The sequence below is a fragment of the Dermacentor albipictus genome, chromosome 2, assembly GCF_038994185.2.
Source record: "Dermacentor albipictus isolate Rhodes 1998 colony chromosome 2, USDA_Dalb.pri_finalv2, whole genome shotgun sequence".
Taxonomy (NCBI): Eukaryota; Metazoa; Arthropoda; class Arachnida; order Ixodida; family Ixodidae; genus Dermacentor; species Dermacentor albipictus.
In genome coordinates this window covers 31,413,718-31,435,382 of record NC_091822.1, presented here as the reverse complement: position 1 = coordinate 31,435,382, position 21,665 = coordinate 31,413,718, and the positions used below count along the sequence as shown (strand labels likewise).

The 21,665-nt window shown below is 48.9% G+C and overlaps 1 protein-coding gene across 1 annotated transcript in view; it reads right to left on the bottom strand.

Moving 5' to 3' along the window:
• The window catches only part of LOC135916590 (arylsulfatase J-like), a 92,261-nt gene extending 75,002 nt beyond the window's left edge, over nt 1–17,259 (bottom strand). The window contains exons 1-2 of the mRNA XM_065450024.2: nt 17,151–17,259; nt 10,752–10,862 (exon numbers count right to left, since the gene is read on the bottom strand). Of these exons, the coding sequence (XP_065306096.2) occupies nt 10,752–10,862; nt 17,151–17,201 (162 nt within the window). The 5' untranslated portion in view covers nt 17,202–17,259. The remainder of the gene's footprint in view (nt 1–10,751; nt 10,863–17,150) is intronic.
• Nucleotides 17,260–21,665: the final 4,406 nt, after the last annotated feature.

The following is a 21,665-nucleotide window of genomic DNA, read 5'->3' as shown; positions in this document are numbered from 1 at the left end:
AAGGCCAGCGGTTGCAACACGCCATCAAATACCTGTAGGAGGACGGCTGCTAATCCCAAATCGCTCGCGTCAGTCTGGACAACGAACTCTCTGGTCAGGTCGGGGAGCCGGAGCTGCGCTGTCTCCGCAATGGCGCTAGACAGACGGCGAAACGCCTCTTGCTGCTCAGGTCCCCAATGGGCTCCCCGACCTGACCAGATCTATTTCCCAATAGCTTGGTCAAGGGTGCCTGCACTCGGGCACAGGACGGAACGAACGACCTGTAGTAGTTGGCCATTCCCAGAAAGCGGCGCAGGCAGCGTACGTGCTTTGGCACGGGGAAATCGAGTATGGCTCGAAGTTTCTCCCCGTCCGGCTCAATGGAGCCACTGCCCAGCGTAAACCCGAGTAATTGAACTCGAGTTTGCGCGATTTGGGCTTTCGCCGGATTCAAAGTCATCCCGGCAGCCCACACCCTCTCGAGCACATCGGCAACATGGGTCAAGTGCTCTTCGAAGGTTCGTGAATAGATCACGATGTCGTCGAGGTAGCATAAGCAGTGTGACCACTTGGCTTCCCCGAGAACGCGGTCCATCAGCCTTTGAAAGGTCGCCGGACCATTACAGAGGCCAAATGGCATACGAGTAAACTCGAAAAACCCTCTGTGGCACGTGAACGCGGTCTTGCACCGGTCACGATCATCCATCCGGACCTGTAGGTAACCTTTGGAGGCATCTAGCGTAGTAAAGTACCTCGCACTGCCCAGGTTTCCTACAATGGAGCTAATCGTCGGGAGCGGGTAGGCATCCTTTCGAGTCACTCCGTTCAGACGGCGGTAGTCTACGCCAAGACGCTGACTGCCATCTTTCTTAGGCACCAACACAATTGGAGACGCCCAGGCACTGGAAGAGCGTCGGATAATGTCCGTCGCTAGCATCTCATCCAGCAAACCGTCAATCACCTGCCTCTTGGCCAGACTGACAGGCCTAGGGTTGCACTTCAGTGGAAGCGCATCACCGGTTTCGATCTTGTGGCTCACTAGATCGGTACAGCCAGGTAGATCGGTGAATAGCTCATCGTATTGGCGTAATAGTGACGACAACCGAGCATTCTGTGCACCACCCAAGTGAACCGCACTGGCGGCCAACGGGTGTAGTGCCTTAACGTGCCGTGCCACTTTATGCCAATGGGAGCTAGGAGCAGGCGAGCGCACAGCGCAGGGGCTTGCCCCCGAACTTTGCGCGAGGCACGGTCCGAACGCCTCTTCTGCACGGGCAAGAGTCGGCGCCGGCGGGCTGATGAACGGCTTAAGCGAGGAAAAAGGTCCGTCGCGATAGCCACCATTAGCAATGTCCACTACGATCCCGGTTTTCAGGAGAAAGTCCCGTCCGAGAATCACAGGAACACTGAGCCCTGGGAGGTGAATGAAACGCGTGCGTCTCAGTCGTTCCCCCCATCTGACGGTCAGCCTTGCGGCGCCTGCCGAATGGGCCACGCCTTTCGCAAGGTTGAAAGTCGTTCGGCTGTCTCTCAAGCGCACTGCGTGCTTGCTCAAATGGGAGAAAGCCTCATCGCCGAACAACGAGGCGCTAGCGCCCGTGTCCAGTAGCGCCGCAAATTCACGACCAGCAAGGGTGATCGGAATAAACGGCGCGTGCGCACCAGCATCACAGCTTGCCCGGTACGCACAGGGAGCTGACAAGGGTTCGGCCGATCGTGCGCTCACGAGCGACCGCGGTTTCCGTTTCCCTGCCTCGCCGGAGGCCTGTCAACGGTGCACTCCCTTGCCATGTGACCCCGCTGCGAACAGCGGAAACAGCGCATTCCAGCCCGATCTCGATCACAGGCTGGATCAGCTGCTCTCCTCCCGGGTTGGTTCGACGGAGTGCCGCGGGGCTCTCTGTTTTGAGGCTCCCCAACGCGATAAGACGGATGACGTCCCTTTACGCGCGTTTCGAGCGACGGCGTAGTCAAAGCCACGCGCCTCTCATAGGAGAACGGGTCCAGAGCTCGTTCACTCAGCTCCCAGTGGTTCGTCCCGCTTGTTGCTGCACAGGCAGCCTCAGCGGGGCGCCGGGGGGGAAAGAGCATGGCTCCACCCCACGCACAGCGCGGCTCAAGGGCCTCGCTGACCGGCGGTGGCGGGCGGTACGTACGAGTGGAGAGAATGTCCCCCTGTATGCGCTTCGCCTCGGCGGCCAGTTCGCCTCGGCGGCCAATCGCACAGGCGACTAACTCAACAATGTGCTGTAGCCAACGCTACAAGGTGGGGACGAACTGCTGTTAGCTCCGCAGGGAGCCGTTACAGGCAGTTGTACCAACACGCACAATTTGGGGGAAGCAAGGCTCCGTTCCCAAACGCACTACGTCCGCTCCAGTGGGAGCGATAGCGTAGCACTACGCTGACGTTTCCACCCCCAATGTGGGCTGCAGCGAGCGTGCGCGAGAGTGATTCTGCCAGCAAACGAACGTTTGCGCCACTTTGTGATCTCTCTCACGTGGTGTTCCTATGGGAACAACCTGCCGCATGCCGAGGATCCGAGCCCAAAGGGACCGATACGCTCAGCCGCATGTGTTGCAGGCGACACTTCGTGGTCTCTCTCACGTGGTGTTCCTTAAGGGTCCACCTATAGACCACCACGCGCGCCGAGGATCCGATCCCGCAGGAACGATACGCTCAGCTGCGTGTCTTTCGTGTGCCCGAAGTGGACGCTCGTTCGGTACTTGGCAGAGGGTCGTCCGAAAGCGGAAAGCAGCAAAGGGCCACTCTTGCTACCAGACCTGACGCGGCAAGCCTGATCGTTAAAGCGTTCTGGCTCGGCTATCAAGCGGTCAAAGGCTTAATGAGCCCTTGGCCCCACGTTGGGCGCCACTTTGTGGTCTCCGCCTATATAGCGGTGCTCCGCCGGGAGTCACCTAGACCACCGCGCGGGTCCGAGGATCCGAGCCCCTCAGGGGGACGATCAGCTCAGCCGCGTGTGTAGCGTGTGCCCGAAGCAGACGCTCGTTCGGTCTCCTCTGGGAGCGAAAAAGAGCGCGGCAAGGAGAAGGCCCAGAGTACAAGGAAGGCGTTTATTGTACGACCACCTTGGCGTTCAGGATATCTGTATACACCCGTTTCGGCGCGGGGCTCATGAGCCGAAGCTCCCGCAAGTCAAGGGGTGACACTCAGTTATCTCAAAAACGCGGTAGCACGCCGCTATACGGGAGGATGGCTCCCAACGACCGTGCCACCAGGGCAACGTTCTTTCAGCTCGGGGTAGCCTCCGAGGGCGACTCGGCGCAGTACGACCGCGCACGTCAAGTGAGCCGCGTCTCTTTGGCGTATCCTTCAGAACAGGAGCAGCGAATAGGTACGCAACCGCCTCGGGTCGAGGACCTTCGGCGAGACCGGCCAACCAAAGGGATGACCGGGAGAATGGGAAGTCAGTACGCACCGTTTCGCTGTCCGAGAGCTTCTCCCCGCGTTGCCGCTCCTCGGTCGACTTAAGTCGCCAGGGGAGAGAGAACGCGGGTTCCCACCCAAGCAGACCAATCGGGTGAGCCCCTGGACCGTTCGGGGGCGGACGGCAGCAAGTGTTTTACGGTCCCGCTGCCGTTCGGCGCCCTCGGAGGAATGAGAGAGGGGGAAAGCGGTGGACCGCGCGCGCGAAGTTCAAAAGCGACCTCGCCGCGCTCGGTTCCTATGCCCAAAACGTGCTGTGCTATGGCGCTGCAACGAAATGGGCTACGCAGTCCCCACAAGGTTGAACGCTTAGAGTAAAGCAATACTAGAAGGAGCTTCCATCCCAGCAGATAACTACTCGTTTCTGCCAAAAACGACAAAAAAATTTGTTTTACACACAAAGTTGACGCATATACTGTACACTAAAGCTTTTAGAAGTTGTCCATCAAAAAGATGGACGCAAGCCTTTACCGTAAAGCTTCAGCTGCATCATGCCATGAAAAGATACAGGACAGGACAAGGGGAATAAATACGGCAGCATTACAAATAGCTGAAGGTATTGTATTAATCGAGATACAAATCGTGCGTGTTAAATGTAAGAATGATAAAGAGCACGTAGTCGGAAACAGTCTTACATTAGTAGCGACAAAGTATGCGAGTGTTAAAAAGCAAGCTCGTGGTCGCGGTTCCGGCCACGGCCGTGGTTGCCGAATTTCAGACGAGGCAAAATGTAAAAGTGCGCATACACTTACATCTACCTGCATGTCAAGGAACCACAGGTGGTCAAAATTATTTCGAAGTCCCTCACTAAGCATAATAATCAGAGCGTGCTTTCGGCTCGTAAAACGATAGAATTTATTCTTTTTATCGAGTGAAAAGTAGAAGCAATGTAATTATACTGCCTAAATATTTTGATAAAAACACGTTTGCCTTGGTTCTGTATGCAACGAACCGTAATGAGCCCAAACATTTGAGAAAAACAACATAGTGGCACGTCTCGCTAATAGAAAGGGGACAACTTGTATCTGTTTTATACGTACTCCTTTGAGAACACTTCCTTAACAAGGGTTTCCGCTCATAAATATCTTGGTGTTACTATTGCGTCCGACTTAACATGGAATGTTGATATCGATGACGTGTGTACCAAGTCACGCAATGCACTATGGTCCTTAAGAAGACGCATTCACAGCGCAGCTCCTGAAATAATAAAATTCTGGCATACAAAACGTTAATTAGACCTATCTTGGAGTACGCCAAAATAATATAGGACCCTTACACGGTAACGAATAAGTCTAAACTTGATGAAATTCAACGCCTCGCTTTAAGTTCTTATTTACAATAAGTATCGGCGGCATGACTCCCCCTCAGAACTTAACAAAATTGCCAATGTACCCTCTATAGTATCTAGAACTTCCCTCGAAAGACCAGAATTTCTCTTTTTTGTTATTCATCATCTCGTTAGCATAAATAAAAACGATTACCTTATCATCCAACCAAACACCTATTTTAGACATAGACAGAGTATGTACATTCCCCCTCCTTCTGTCTTTATTGATTCTCCTAAATTTAGTATTTTCCCTAGGGCTATCAATGTATGCAACGGGCTACCAGACCCTATAGTGAAACTATCATCAATAGGTGAATTTCAGGAACAAATTAAGTCTACATATTTTGCATAATTTGTCCCCTGTGACCTTTATTTGTTCATGAGTACACCTCTATAGTTCGTCTTCCAAGAAGTGTTCATTCGTTCGAATATTTGCTCAACTATGAAGACAGTATTAGAAGTGCAATGTTCCGATCATACCGTATGTTACTTTTGTTAGGGTCTGGACACTCTTTGTATGTCTTTCTATGCATCACCTTTGTATGCCACTTTGAGTGCCTTTGTGTACAATACGCTTTCTTGATCTTGTATACCTTGTATACCTAGTTTTCATCTGAAAGATTATTCTTGTACCTAGAAAATCAACATTGATGGATGATGCTCCACTACCTGCCAAGGAATGTAACACTTTGTATGTTCCACTCCTGTAATGACCCATCGTGGATTGACAGTATTAATAAATAAAAAATAAATAATAAATAACGGGATACTTATTGCCAGAGTGATCATTTATTGTCGCCTGTTTTAGATAATATAATTCTAGTTATTGAGATGGATTGCTCAGACAGGCGGGCATCACTTGCACGAGAAATTAAAACACATATTCAACTAGTTAAAGAATGTCTAACTACCTTCCCGAATAATTACTTTACGGCGCATATTGCAATTTACCAATTGCAGCTGGTGAACTTGCGAGGCGTATCCACTTCGAATGAATTTCCAGTATGACCCCACATTGGATATGTGCGTCATCAAACTCGCCGTAAAAATGCGTTGTTGTTCTGCTTACTGTTTTAATTTCAAGTGGATACGTTTTGCAATCACAGCGGCTACCGTTCATAAATTGCAGTGTGCCGCTAAGTAGTTAATTATAAGCTTAATTAGCGTTTTTTGTAATTTTTGTGTACACGTTTTGATTTTTCGTGCTATTATTGTCCGCCTTTTTGTATATACCAGTTTAAGGACAAGAAGTATGCTATCGGGCTCAGGCGAGTTTTCGAAATCCCGGAACACTTGAACAGGGTCACCCCATATAGTTGTCACTGGATTAAAAACAGAGGAAGCGAAGACGAAAACAGAAATGTTCAAGGCAGCTCACTAACGCACTCAGGCTCTCTGAAGCCATAGGAGGCCATGCTCACAAACACGAGAGAACTGATAAAGCAAGGCTTATCAGTTCTCTCATGATCAGTTCAAGTTTACATCTGCGGTGGTTTTACTTCCACGTTCCTTCTCCGTGTTTACATCTGGCTGATACAATCAGTACAAATGCTGAGCCGCAATAACACAGAACATCCCAGGAACATTTTCCTAGCATTAGGATGCTCAGTGCATGGGACTTGGAAATGACGCATTGAATTTGAGCAGGCTTCTCTTCACTTTGATTAAGTTATTTAGATGACAATTAGTACATACGAAAATTTCCCGAAGACCGTTTCACCCGAAGACACAAATTTAGGAATCATGGCTTAGATGAACAAGGTTCTTGTCGACTTTTTTGCTGCGTTCTGGGTTGCTGGCAAACGTAAGACATGGGTGTCGTTATTGCGTTCAGCTGGTGCAGAAAGTTCGCAGCGCACGGGCATGACGGACTATTTCTAGTGATAAAATTGCCGAGCACCTTTCATCTGACGTCGTGAGGCCAAAAAGTAAACTTAGTGAGGTGATCTGCATCTTAGAAGTAACAAACACTAGGCAACACGACCGTGCCGCACTAATGCACGCACATGCACGGCCACTGGAACAGTTGGGACACAATATGGCGGAGGTGCGGCGCGGGCCTAGTCGAAGGGTTTCACCGCCCTGAACGGCGGGAGCCGGCTCTGACATCGAGGTTGCCTACCTCTACATAGATTTACTGTAGATGCTCCCCTTGGGGAGCAGAGCGGCGCGTCTGATTTAACGCGCCACTCGCGCCTCTATTTGCCAAATCTGGTCACATGGGCAACAAAGCAGTCGTTTAAGGGAAAGCCAACTTCACGGCGGCTTCTGCGGTGCCACCCGCCACGCCACCACCTTCGCGAGCCTCTGCGGCCTCTGCCACGCCAGTGTTGGATGTGTTGTGTTGGTGTGCTGTTCAGTGCAGTTTGGATGGGCATTCATTTTCTTGCCCTGTGGCGCAGCGTCAAGATACGGTGCTGTACGGTGCTTCTCAGTGCGACGAAATCGCTACGATGACATGGCGCTGTCGAAAAGAAGAAATCTCTTGTTCGGACGACTCGCGAACGGCATCCATCTGCCTATAACTAATCAGGTTCGTCAGTCAGCATGAAATGGACAGCTAATCGTTGCCTGATGTCTTGCATGTAGTCACATCTATTCTTATTTTATATTCTAACATTCTATTTTCTAAGCGCGGCCTCTGGTTTGCTGGCTCATAGAGTCACGAAACGCCACCACAGGTACTGTGTTGCCTGGGACAATGTGTAAATGTCGAGATGCAGAAAGCACTCCTTGGGCACAAAACAATCCTTGTATAGCAACCAGGCCTGAATCATCAGAATTTTGTAATAAGGTGTTTTGTATGATTACATTGCCAGTTTTATTCGTGAGAGTGAACAAGGCCGCGCCCACTTTGTGACTCATGAAACTGACTATTGGACAATACTGTTAACGGCCAGTTTTTTCTCACACCCGCTGTGTTATGTAGTTCCAAAACACAAAATAAACTGTCTCTCTTGTCCAGCATGTGCCACCAAAAACAAGTGACTTTCAAAGCAAAATGATCTTCGCATGTATAAATCGGTACTGAGGGTCGAGTACGTCGGCCGTTCAATACCACTCGTTATTTATTCCAGCCTAACGGAACGTTCCAGAATGCATACACATCTGATCACATAGAGTAAGACTAAAGTTTCTGCCTTCCTATACTCGTAACAGAGAGTGCTCCAAACTGGTGTAACCAGATTACTTGGTAGAGAAACTTCTCTTCAGCTGCTATCGTCGTCGATTCTCCTCATACATCAGACATGAGACGCTATAGGCGTTTCCACTTGGAGAACAGACTTTATGTACACAATATTTACATCGACAACTATTTAAAGTAAGTCTGATGTATCAACTCGACGTAGCCGTTAGTGCATAACACTGCTTCTACGTCAAGACCCTTTGGTTACACTGGGACCGGTGACTTAACTCGGCAGATTCGAAAGTGCAGAGCACCTTTCCTGCATCGAGAACCCTCCTGAAAGGTTGGGAGCCAGGCTTTGACCCTTCGTTTGCCCCTCCCCAATCTCCTCACGCCAAATCACGACACCCCAGTGACCTGATTGGGTCAACTGGCTGTCACTCACTGGTCACTCTTTCTCTCACTCTCTCCCTGCGTTCCTCGGAACATTCAGAGAGATAGAGGGAGAAAATGAACCTCCAAATAACAAATAAACAAATAATGTCCAAACCGTCCCGCTCTGCGACATGCATGGGAAAATCTCCCTATGTTCACAAGAACAATTGCGGGTAAAGGAACATCTGCGTCGCCCGGTCCTCGTGGCTTAATGAAACATCGCACACTGCATGCCGCACAGAGCACCCCTGCCGAAGTGCACCCACCTATTCACTATGCCGTCTTGTGCGCGAATCGTCTCCTGCGGAGGGCCCATAAAACTGTCAGCGTAGAGACGGATTGTGGCTCTGGTGCCAGCCCGTCTTTCAAGAGACCGTGCATCGGGTCACACGATCCCTCTGGTTTTGAAGTTGCCCCTTTGTCCCCCAAGCACGCCCATTGACGCCAAATGACGCTCCGCCCGTGGTCCGTCCCAGGCGGGGCGCGAGAGGGCAGCCGTTCGCGCCTCCGTCCGCGCTTCTGGGCCAAAGAGCTCCCAATGTCACACACTTTCCCACGTACCGAGGCCGCACGTGCGACGTTTTACAATGTCCTGGGGTGGCGACACGGATTCTCCACAGCCAAAGGGCCCCTCCTGACCCAACCAAGCGCCTCGCTGGTTTTGCCCCCGGCGAAGCCCGAAAACGGCGATGTTCCACAATTCTGGGGCTAAATTACTTTTCAGATTCCATGCCGTCATACCGTTTGTCAATATGTTTTGCAGTAAATATAAATCTCACTAGCAATATTTCTTTGATGAGAATCCACCATAACGTCCAGGAGATGTATGGTTCCTCTCACACTACGTAACAGCTGGTTAGCAGGTGAAGAAAGCTGTACCAAAAAAGATACAAATGTGTGCGTCAGAATAAAGTATATATAAAGATTTACTTTACAGAAATGACAGAGCAACGTAATACAGTCTATATAGTCCGTCGTAGTCCATCGAACTGCGAAGTGCAAAAGTTTGAAGCCGTATCGGTCGAGGGTGTATTACCCAAGCCTACCTCGATCCGCGCAAAAGTTTACTTAGCGTGCGTTATTTATAAAGCACACAGCACATATAATTTTTAGCACTTGTTTTATTCAGAATCGTTGTTTGCTCAAGTTACCGGATCCATCTTTCAAAGCACTGTGTCAAAACGACGTGCAACGAGCGATGTGTAGAACTTACTTGATACAGAATAGTGTCTGTTCGACTTCTGTTACGTTTTAAGCAACGAAAATGTTTCTGCCGATAGCAATTCGCAACGAACAATTCAAAGAATCAAGCTTAACTAAATTCGTTCTTTCTTAGAGTTTTCCTTTTTTCTTTGGTGTGAGGCTCTTCTAACCGCCAACGACAAGGAATGAACGAGTAAGCACACTTGCCCGCTAAGCCTGTGTTCCTGTGTTCAAGAGGAGTGGCTCTCCTGCTTAACATGAATGTGTCGGCGGGCAAGATGGCGGACCTACGTGCAACTCTGCCCCCTTAGTTGGTGAAAGACCTACCAAGCATATGTGCCAAACTTTAAACCCTGGGACAGTAGGCACAGAAAGGTCTGCTTAATATCGCAACTGTGCTTTTAAGTGCGTATATCCGTTACAATGACGATATTTATGTATCATGCGTTTTATCACTGAGTAATTCCGTAGAAAACCAGGCCAGCCGCGAGGACACCTGTAAGGGTTATGGTGAAGATGGTAGTGCTGTCCTGCATGCTGGCTCTTCGGCAAGACAGGAGCGGCGGCCATGATAAAAAAACTACGGGAGGGCTCGTATAGAGAGCTTCGAACGATTTAAAAGAGAACAAGCACGATCGCCCGCGCGCAAGTGTGTCTGGCTTTGAGCTCAGATTCTGTCATTAGCAACGTTTAGCGAACTCGCACTTAGCAAGAGACTCTTCAGACGCACCTAATTTGAGGTACCCTGTTACTTAAGCCTTGGAAAAACTTGATGTGCTGTAGGACGCGATTAGCGGTATTACCAGAGGAAAAAGATGAGGGCGTTGTTCGAAAGTCCGCGCTTTCTGATGACTCCATCATGTGTTTCTATAACTTTTAGTGGCTCACTATGCTATTACGCAGTCTTAAAATTAATGGATCTCAACAGCTCCCTACCTTGCCTTTATTTTCTTCATCTTTGCTTTTTGAACTCGCACATAGGCCGCTGAATATAACGTTCACTTATATCTACACAGAGATAAGATTTAGAGACCAAAAGCACAAACAATTACATATAATTAGGCCTGGTGTCTATCGGTTTGCACAGATTTTACGGCTTCCATCCCTTCTGCCAGCTCCTTCCGTTTTTTTATAGGCGAGTGTTGCCGCTCTTTTTCAATTTCAAAGGAAAACACAGGCAAATTATCAGTGCAGTAAAGTTCGAGGCCTAGGATGAACCGCTTAAACAGACTCACCCACTTCAGCACATGAGTGTAATAGTCTGTGGGACCGACGTGCATTCCGAGGAAGCTGTCGAAGCCACGGTACGTTGGAGTGTAGTTGAAGCTATAGTATCCCAAGTGCCACTGGAATGAGAGCAATATGAGTACAGTTGCAGGACTACAGTCAGCAACCAATGTGGGGAATGGAAAGTTGATTAAGGGCAGAAGAAAATATTGTCAGAGTGTCCACAGCTAGTACCATGTGGTCCGGAGGAATCATAGGGCCCTATAAAGTAAAAATATTCCAATATCTTTTTATTCCAATCTCCTGCCGCCAAATTTGCGTAACCGCCGACGCAAGAATCGAGTGGTCATCCACAGGGTTGTCAGAACAGACCAATAAAATGCTTTTTTCGTTCATAGGAGGTCATTTTGTTTGCTTGAAAAACGAATAACATTGCCTACACTTAGCGGTTTGTCTTATCTAATTGGCTGACAAGAGGCGAGGAGCACGCTCAAGTGGAGAGGGATTCGATGGGACCGAGCCACTGCACTGAATATCGATAACCGGACCAAGAAGGTGGTGCCGGCGTCTGCCGTTGGTCCGCTTTCCCTTACTTAGCTTGCGGTGGCTCGTCGAAAATCGTGGCGGCATGCAACGGAAGCTTGAGAATGACGCCGAAACGGATCCTCAGCAAAGAAGAGTTGGCATAACGAAGTTGTACACGTGCCGAAAGTGCTCAGAAACGTTACATGGCCACGCAAGAAGGTTTATTATTGAAGTTAAACCCGTGCTCTACGGCAAGTGCGAGTCGCCAGTGCCTGAGCGATCGCCAGCAGCCATCTTTTATTCCTTTCGGAACGGGGCAGCCTGCGTCTATTCAGAAGAAAATTGAGTTTCGTTCGGCATGTGAATGCATCTTTATCGCGTACACGTCACTTTGACGCGGTGAGTTTTTGCAGTTTTGTGACGTTGAGTGACAGGCAGGTGAAGTGGGTGCAGCCCGAAAACGTTTGACCAATTGGCGAGGATTAATGACGAAAAGCGGTCGAATCAGAAACAACAATTTTTTTTCGTTCGATCAAATAATGCATAATAAGTGTGTATTGTAGGGGTTGGAGGACGGACTTCGGGATGAAAACCCAAACTTGGGAGGGATTTATTCTACATTATGTACAGGGAGGTGAGAGTCAATGAACATTCGTACAGTCATTACGGGCCGGCAGCAAGTCGGACGCTGCGGCCCGCGGCAAGAAGTTCGAGAGAGGTGAATCAGGGAATCAGGGCATGTCCCAGAATGCTCAGGTCTCTCTGGAAAGCTTCTTATAAACCCTTCGAGCACTGTAAGTCACGTCATGTTTGACCAATGGGAGAGTCCGCTCCGATGACGCCACTTTCAGCCAATGGTAGGCGCCTGTGTCGCGGTGTCACACCTGGCGGCTCTCTGCGGTCTTGCCTCGCAGACTGGCAATGCACTTCTAACGAGGAGAAGGGGAGGGCTGTTCATGCTCCATTGTCGGATGCCCACCTGCTAATCCCGGCGGCGCACAAACTTGTTGGCACGTGAACTTGTTGCCTTAAACTTGTTTGCTCGGCCGCTCCTCTGGAATGCGCTTTCCTGCTTCTGCATTCCTCAATTAGCTGTGCTGCAATCCGATGTGGTCTGGGGAACTCGAAGTAATCGCAGGAAACAGCTCCATATCTAACAGCTCGTCCTCGCCCCGGTTGTTCTGAATGGCCGGTGAACTCAATTCGCTGGCCATGAGGAACGCTGAAAGAAGCTGCAGGGTACTGGGGTCGAGCCTCGTTTGACAACCCTCGGGATCCTGGGCCCTGGAGAACATACGTCAAACAAACCAAACAACACAGCGCTGCACCACGCGTAAGCGCAGGCTCTTCACCCCTGACTCGCCAGGCTATTACTGAGTCAAAATCAACCCTGATCTTTTAGTTCCCCAATTTTGACAAAGCAGTTCCAACCACCCTTCCAAACCGCTATCCATTTCTCCTCGAATGCCGACAAGACCAGAGTACTATTGTTGTTGCAAAACAAAAGGGTCGTCGACGATGCAAACAACAAATGAAAACAGCCGAACATACTTAAGTGGCCTGACTACACGAACAGCATGTTTCTACTCTATCGCAGTGGCGTACTTATCGCACGTAATGGTGCCACTGAACAATCTGGTCAACCTCACAAGTACGTAATCACAAGCGCGCTAGCCTTGTGATCACTATTCAGAACGCATACTTGTGTCATAGGCAAACTCTTCATTACGCTTACTCACGTTTCTTCCTTTAGTCCCTCTAGGACACGTGACTTAAACGAACAATTAAACTCGCGGGACTTACACACTCCGCAGAATTCTTAAAATGATGCGTCTTCTACTAACTCTTTCCACGCACGTTCACTAAAGAAGTCAGAATACGGCTGCCCTCCACACACACTAGCAACCCAGTCATAAATCTGCTTCCCTCCGTCCACACAGGACACGCGCTAAAGGAACTAAGAACGCCTCTCAGTGCAAATCATGCACTCACTGAAAATCTACGCGCTTAACCTTAGAAAATTCAACACTTAAAAAGAAAGAAGGTTAAATAAAACACACGCGCGTTACGATAGGCCTCTCATCAATAACCTTGACCCTCAGGTTACTCACACACACAAAAAAAACAACCTATCTACTTATTAATGAGCATCTCGCGAGACTACATGTTTACATAAACCTCATCTTTCAAATCTCGAGCTTCTCAAACAAATCATAAGCAAAGCTCATACCTTACATATTGAAAGAAATCCTAGTCTCAAATCGCGAAAACTTTCCGATGCTCAAAATAAAATACAAAACAACACGTTTTCCTACTACGGAAGCTCTCTTGGCCTCCCATTCCAAACGCTTACGTCTGACTCATACTTTGAGTCGTACCCGGGGAGGGCGCGGCTTGAAAGCTACTCTGGCTGCCGAGAAACAACAAAAGGGCTGATTTACTATCAGCTCCCCCAAGACGTTACGGTCTCCTGCCAATTTGTGTCCTCGCGCCCCGCTTTCCTCACAAACTCGCTTGACCGCGTCGCTACTCCCAACCTGGTCTCGTTCTGCCACCTTGCGTTTCTTCGAACTGCACGCTGAGCTTTGAAAAGAACTACGGAACGACGAGGAGTTTAACAGCCTCGTGCCCTTTGTCCGCGTCCGTGCAGAACATTCTTCGCGGTCCCCCTTTGACCGGTGGCTCGAACGTTCTGGATGCGTCAACATCGTCCTAGACGACCGCACCTTCTTCCTCGCGCCCTGCCCTTTTGGGTTTCTCGCCATCTTTGGCGGCGCTACATAAGTTACCGTTTTTCGGTCTTTACCGCGCTTCTTTTTACGGCGCTTTCTCCTTGCACTCGCTTTCATGTCGCCTTCTCGTGCCTCGTGCTGGCCGGTACACATTTCGTCGGCCCGGATCGGTCTCTTACCCGCACAGTCTGAGTGATTTACATTTAAATCAACGCTCTCTCTGCCTCGACTGGCGGACAGCTCAACCAACTCTGGCACAATGCAGCAGGCTTTACTCGAGTTAGACAACTCGCACTCTTGCGAACTGCCCTCTACTACATTGCCCAGCTCACGCTGTGAATCGGCACACAGCCCGTCGGTATCGATCGCTGTCTCACGCGCACAGTCCGAATGATTATTAACTGAACCATCCCTCTCTAGGCTATCTAGACTGGCGGAGAGCCGCACCGATCCCTGAACAATGCAGTTGTATTCTCTTGAGCTACGCAACTCGCAATCCTGAGAATTACCCTCAACTGCACCGCTCAGCTCGCACTTCACTTCTGCACGCAGATCTGGCTCTACATGGGTGCTCGCGTCTGTCGCGTCAACAGTACCCTTTTCCTCTCTAGCAACCTCGCTAACCTTACCAGCGACGCACACACGCGGTAACTGTGCCAATTTGTTCGCAGCTGGCCTAGCTGTCTCCACAGTCATCTGTTGGCACAGCACCTCGTCGCTCTCACTCTGGCCTTTAACGGCCTCTATTGCCACTAAGGCATCGTTAGCAGCTAGCCTTTTCCCTTTTCCTATGAATCTGCAGCTAATCTCACAGGCACTACTCTTTTCGTCGGCTTCTGGCGAAAATCTGCTAGATGCTTCCTCATTCTTTCGCTCTGTACTACCTACAAAATTCTCAGACAGCCGTTGTCTCTGTGCCAATAACTGATCATAATACTGTATCTCTTTGATCAGTGCTGCCTTCTCTCTCTCATACTTTTGCTCACGCTCAAGCTTACGTTGATTCTCACGTTCGTGAAGCTCACACCTAAGAGTAAGTTCTTGAAGCTCATGCTTCCGTTCATTCTCGCGTTCTTTACGCTGACGCTTACTCCTAAGTTCACGACGCTCTCGCAAACGTACACGACGCTCCCGCTCCCGTGGCTCCTGTATCACCTCCCAAGCAAGCTCAATGCTTTTGTCATCATTGCCACTATCGTTAATCGCCTTTATGATAGCTGGCGTCTTCATCCGTTCGTCCGCCTCAACTCCCAAATCGTCGCACACCAACAACAAGTCTAACCTCGTCAACCTTCTAAGATCCATGGCAGCTGCCCCGACAGGTGGTTAAAACTGTTTTCCTTAATTAATTTGTGCAAATACACAGTGCATCAAACTCCCGATTCCCAGAACTATCAAAATTGAACACACAACCTTTGAGTCTGGCGAATCATAAGGAAAAAAACCACGCGCTCACTTACGGTTGCAGCACCCTGCCATCCGGTTCGTTCGTCCGCTGTTTCCGGTTCCTCCGGACTCTCTGGGTCGAAGGCTCGCTCCTTCTTCGCTACTCCCAGTTTCTTCGGACCTCTTTCGACGAAGGCTCTCTCTTCTTCGCTCTTCCCGGTTCCTTACGATCTCTCTCGACGAAGGTTGATTCGTAGCGCTGCCACCAGCTGATGCATTCGGAGGCGATCCTACCGCTGCCAACCAGATGTAGGGGTTTGGGGGACGGGCTCCGGGATGAAGACCAAAACTTGGGAGGATTTTTTCTACATTATGTACAGGGAGGTGAGAGTCAATGAACATTCGTACAGTCATTACGGGCCGGCAGCAAGTCGGACGCTGCGGCCCGCGGCAAGAAGTTCGAGAGAGGTGAATCAGGGAATCAGGGCATGTCCCAGAATGCTCAGGTCTCTCTGGAAGGCTTCTTATAAACCCTTCGAGCACTGTAAGTCACGTCATGTTTGACCAATGGGAGAGTCCGCTCCGATGACGCCACTTTCAGCCAATGGTAGGCGCCCGTGTCGCGGTGTCACACCTGGCGGCTCTCTGCGGTCTTGCCTCGCAGACTGGCAATGCACTTCTAACGAGGAGAAGGGGAGGGCTGTTCATGCTCCATTGTCGGATGCCCACCTGCTAATCCCGGCGGCGCACAAACTTGTTGGCACGTGAACTTGTTGCTTTAAACTTGTTTGCTCGGCCGCTCCTCTGGAATGCGCTTTCCTGCTTCTGCATTCCTCAATTAGCTGTGCTGCAATCCGATGTGGTCTGGGGAACTCGAAGTAATCGCAGGAAACAGCTCCATATCTAACAGTATACGCCATATCAGATGGGGAGCTATCACGGTTTTCGTGACGTCGCGTGACACAATGGTTAAGGGGGGTTGGTCCAAAAAAGTTTTTGACCAATCGTGGAGGGCTGATTGCTGAATTTGAATTGAAAAGTTTGGAATAGTTTTACGTTATAGCGCCCATATATACATTAAGAGGCCCGCTCACACCACGACCTACACTCTCAAAGATATAATGAGAGCAGCATGCCAGCCCCCATAAAGCACGCGTGCTCGCCAAGCGCTCGCTCCTTTTAAGCCCGCGCGGTGCAGCGGCACGGGCGCAGTGTTTTGCCGGAGCCATTTCGGGACCATGGCCGCTGGACCCTCTGAACGAGTAACTGGCTTTTCCTTTTTTCCTTGTTGACGAGGCGTAAGTTTGCCTTTTCGCTACGTCCTATACGTTACTTCTGCAACTGCTTTGGTTACCGTTCTTTTTTTTCCCACTCACTTTTTGCACTGTGGGCGCACTTTTGTTATTACCGTTTGCCTAGTTGTGTGCAAACCCGCTCTGTTGTGAAATGTGCCCTTGACAACTGTAAACGTTTCGGTTCGCCACAATACTGGTGGTCTTTCTTTTAATGCAACTTCTGCACCCCTCCATTGAGTCGGGGTATCTCGGACCCTTTCCTTCGAGGCAGTGCCCTCAATGTAAACGGTGCGTAAGAACTTTGTGCATGGGTACCTGAGCTCGTTGACCCATATGTTTGGGTCACAGGAAAATTTCCTAAATATAAGCAATAAAGAGCGCGTGTTACGACGCGCGGAACGCATCTTTCCACAACTACTCGTACAGGAGCATAACAAAGCGAGACATTATCAAAGAGGTTGCAGTACACCTTTCCCACGATATGTGGCTCGTAGCCCAACTCCTTGAAATATTCGGGCATGATCTTGACGTCGAGAGGTAGGCCCCCGAGTTGTCGTGGCAGCAGGGGGCTCTCCTGAAAACCTGAGGCGCAAAAGGATGACTGTATTAACAAAGCGTATAGGCATATGCCAGTATACGGCATATGTGCGCTCCTGGTGCCATCTTGAGATTTTCAAGCATAATGCATTACAAACGTAATGATGTTGCACGGCGATTGTCGCAAAACAAGAGACTCAAACACTGTCGCCATTGCTATGTCGCCGGAAGGGCGGTCACCCTAGCAGGTAAATAGCCACTCGTCGCAGTGAAGCCTCTGAGCGGTATGTTTCGGCCAGAGCGCGGTACTACGGGCGGGTGAAATCTGCCGATGCAAAGTGTTTGCGTTGGCAACAAGCAATTTCGGGAAAAACACTACTGACTTCTCCTGGCCGAATATACTTTGCATATAGACAACAGTTCGCATCGGTAATGCGCACGTGTCCCGGTCACTGGCTCGGGCTTTTAAACACTTATCGCTCTTCATCATCAACTTACTCCTTCATATCGAGGTACACGTGGGCGCCCGCTCACTCCTCATTATTTAATGGTGTTTACTAGTATCAGAAAGACAAGAAGATAGTTCCATCGCAGACGTTCCGGGAGAGAAGTCCGCATAAAACGGTTAATGGGGGTGCTATTCGACCGTTTTTCGACGCGAGGCGCGCGGTAGTTGGGTCATACACTTTTCTCGTACGTCTCTGTTGCGTACTGCTTTTCTGGGGCGAACTTCACTGAACAAAAGAAGGACGGAGAGCTCTTCACATGCACTATCCTTTCACTTCATGTGCGCTGTATTCGCTTCTTACATCGACGGTTTTTCTACAACTTATGTACATAAATCTATGAAAAAGTGGGAAAATAAAAATGAATACAGAATGGCTTCAAACGCAGCTTAAAATTCCTTTTCATGACATGCACTCGGACATTGATGTGAACCTACAGGCTGACGCATACTTTCTTGATTATGCAAAACAGTTAATAAAATCTCTCACCACCCGCTGCTAGTGCAGTCTGACATATTCATTTGTGACTATCAGCTTCTAAGAGCACACTGAGTTTCCTAACATGTAATCTCTTCCACGTGCTGAAACAGGGAAAGCTACTTGCACACAAACCAGAACTTTGGGCAAGACTAGACTATGAATCCGATGTCTGGAACACACAATAAAATTATCTCATTGACACGTTTGAATTAGTTCAAAACTACACTGCACGGTTCATTCAATCTTGCTACTCCGCGTAGGCGGAATGTTTTGAGAGTCTCTTCTTCCGGGGGGGGGGGACGGGACGCTGTGGCCGAAATAGGTTTCTGACCCCCTCCCTCTCTCTCTCTCTCTCTCTCTCTCTCTCTCTATATATATATATATATATATATATATAGTAGTGGGTAAGAGAGTCGGAAGACTATTGAAAGAAGACGACGAAGTCCGGCAGCCCAGAGAGCAAACTAAATTCATCAATATCGACGGCAGTCATAATGACGTATTCTTCATCTTTATGTACATCACTTATCACATATAGTAATACTAACCTTTTGCGTACACTTCGTTTTCTGGTGCCTGCCCACATCAGTTTAATTGATTACTTTAGGGGCCTAGTATTGCGGATTATAGATGAACGAAATGGCTGACAACCTCGCGAGAGCGGTCCTCAGTGGCCCTGTACTATCATAACTTCCTACATCAGCCTGTCTAACTACTGCTAAATTCAGCACATATGCGATTGCTCAAGACTTTTTGAACCTAACTATAGCAAACTTAGCAGAATATCGACGCCTCCTAATCCCTTGGCAAAAATTCCTTTCACATCAGAAAGACTGAAGTAATTTTTGACAGATTACGCTGTCAAACACCGTAATCAAATTTTTATAGTCACAGGGCAGGCCTGACGCCCTCCCCATGTGCCCAATCTGTGCATAAAAGAGGACCATAAATAATTTTTTTTCTTCTGCCGCCGTTTTTATTCTTTAGAAAAAACCATTTTACAAATAACGTCAGACAACTAGGTTTATATTTTTCAATTCTAAATATCTTTCTTCTAGGAGCCTCGTCTCTTGGAAACTGCCACAGGAATGTTTGCTCAGCCATGGAGGAATTTATAGTTGTGTCAAGGCGATTCTCCCGAATTCTGCATTCATTATTTTTATTTATTTCGACCTTACACTTGTGCTAATTTTTGTGTCAGCAGCATCTTCCTAATACCATCAAAATATTGGCTAATTCTCCGCATTGGGGATGCGTCATCGTAGAAGGATATTCTATCCTATCCTATCCTAACCTATCCTATCCTGGAGAGTGCAACAGTGACCCACGCTCTTAGGCCAAGGCAGTTGTTGCGTAGCCCTGCTTGTAAGTAAGCCCTTTTACAGTTTGGCGGAAGGTACCAGGTATCTTCCAGTCTCCCAACAAGGAACAACGAAGTTGCACCTAACCTCCAGCCTCAGCCATGCCTGAAGAAACTACCACACAAGGCTCCGAGAATCATGCCACCGTCTGTCCTGGCGTGGTGCCTCAGCGTCACTCACCGATATTCAGCGGGACTGGTGACCCACACGTCGAGGACTGGTTGGCAACTTACCAGAGGGGGAGAGCAGTCAACAAATGGGACGATGCGACTATGCTGACTAAAGTAATCTTTTCCTTGACCGGCGTCACTAGTCTCTTGTTCTGAAATCACCAAGCGGAGATTCGTAACTGGGCGTCGGTAAAGACTACTTTTTCGGAACTCTTCGGCCGCCCCGCGGTACGCAAGCTCCGCGCAGAAGAGGGACTTCAGGAACGCGCTGAAGGACCCGATGAAGACTTCACCAGTGAAATTGAAGACGTCGTCGACTTGTGTAAGCACATACACCCATCGATGCACGAGTTCGATAAGATCAAGCAAATTCTCAAAGGAATAGCCGATGATGCATTTGAAATTTTATTGGCCAAAGACTCACAAACCGTTGCAGATGTTGTCAGCTTGTGCCAGAGTTTCGAAGAATTACGCAAGCGACGTGTGCAAACTCCACGCCCTCTGGAACAGAACGACTCGATTGCGGCCTTGACTCTGAGCGACCAGAATGCACTGTTGATTCAGATCAAGCAGTTCGTTCGTGAGGAGGTCGCCCGACAGCTCTCCATTTTATCGAGCACGCCCGAGCCATCACAGGGACCACATCTGGCCCCAGTGATACAGGAAGAGGTCGCTGGCGCTTTGCCTTTCGCTCGTCCGCCACCTCTGGAGTCTGCGCACTTGTCGTACTCGCAAGTCGTCGCTGCCGGCTAGCGCCGCTAACCAACCGATTCTTCGGCGTCGCCACCCGTTGGGCCACCACCAGGTCCGCTAAGTCAACCAGTCCCCACGTTTTCGAATCCATTGCGCACTGCGGGCAATCGGCCTAGATGTTATTCTCGCGGTCATGCATGACATGTGGCATGCTTCCATCGCCGTCGCCCTCCTTTTCAAACTGTGCCATGCGCACGTCTGCGTACGATCCTTTAACGGCACAGCGCGGCTACAACAATCCTCTTCGCTCGAACGCCTGCCCTCAGCTAGCCCCCTATCCCCATCGACGTCACTCGCTGTCGCCTATGCGCCGTTGCACTGCCCTTCTGACGTGGAAAACTAGATGCTGCAGCTCCTGAGGCGTGAGCTGTGCCAACGTCGAAAAATTCGAGTTTTCAAATTTCCCCAGCTAACCTCAACGAAGTTTCTCTGGAAGATATCATACCCTTGCGCTTGTGAACATTGGTGTTACCGTTTCAGTGATATATATCAAACTTAACCACTTGCTTTCTTTCTTTCTTTCTTTATTTGTTTTCATTGCTAAAATACAATGACGAGGGCTAAGATAAAAGCTGCAATGAGGCAGCTTGAGGTGCCCTTAGCCCCCGTGTTACATGGTGGCAGTGAGTAGCGCAATCAACCGTACGCAAAGAACATTACATATAAATAATACTTACAATCATCAATCAAGAGACTTTTCTATGACGGAACAAACAAACAAGGAACAAAGAAATGGGATAAGGACAAATAAAAGCAATGCAGATAGTAGGCACCACCACATTACATACACTTGGCAATACATAAATAAAAGTTAAAATCGCGTACACTTGACGATGCATAATTAAAGGTGAAAAGAATCGATGGTTGATTATTATTGGAATTATTAAGTGAAAGAAAAGGACGAGCAAAAATTATGTCATTACAAACATTAACAAGACACACATGTGAATATAGGTAAGAAAGGAATTACGCTTGATTCATTTTTTAGGAGAAGGTTCTGATAAGTAACGACAGTTCTGACCGTGTTATGTTAATGATGTCAATACCAGCGTCATGTAATGTATTAAGCAGTCTGGGTAATTTATTTTTCGTCATTTGCAAACCGTAGTTAGTTCTTGAAGGGGGTATAGACCAATATTCTCCGCGTCGGGTAATATAGGTAGCTGTATTTCTTTGC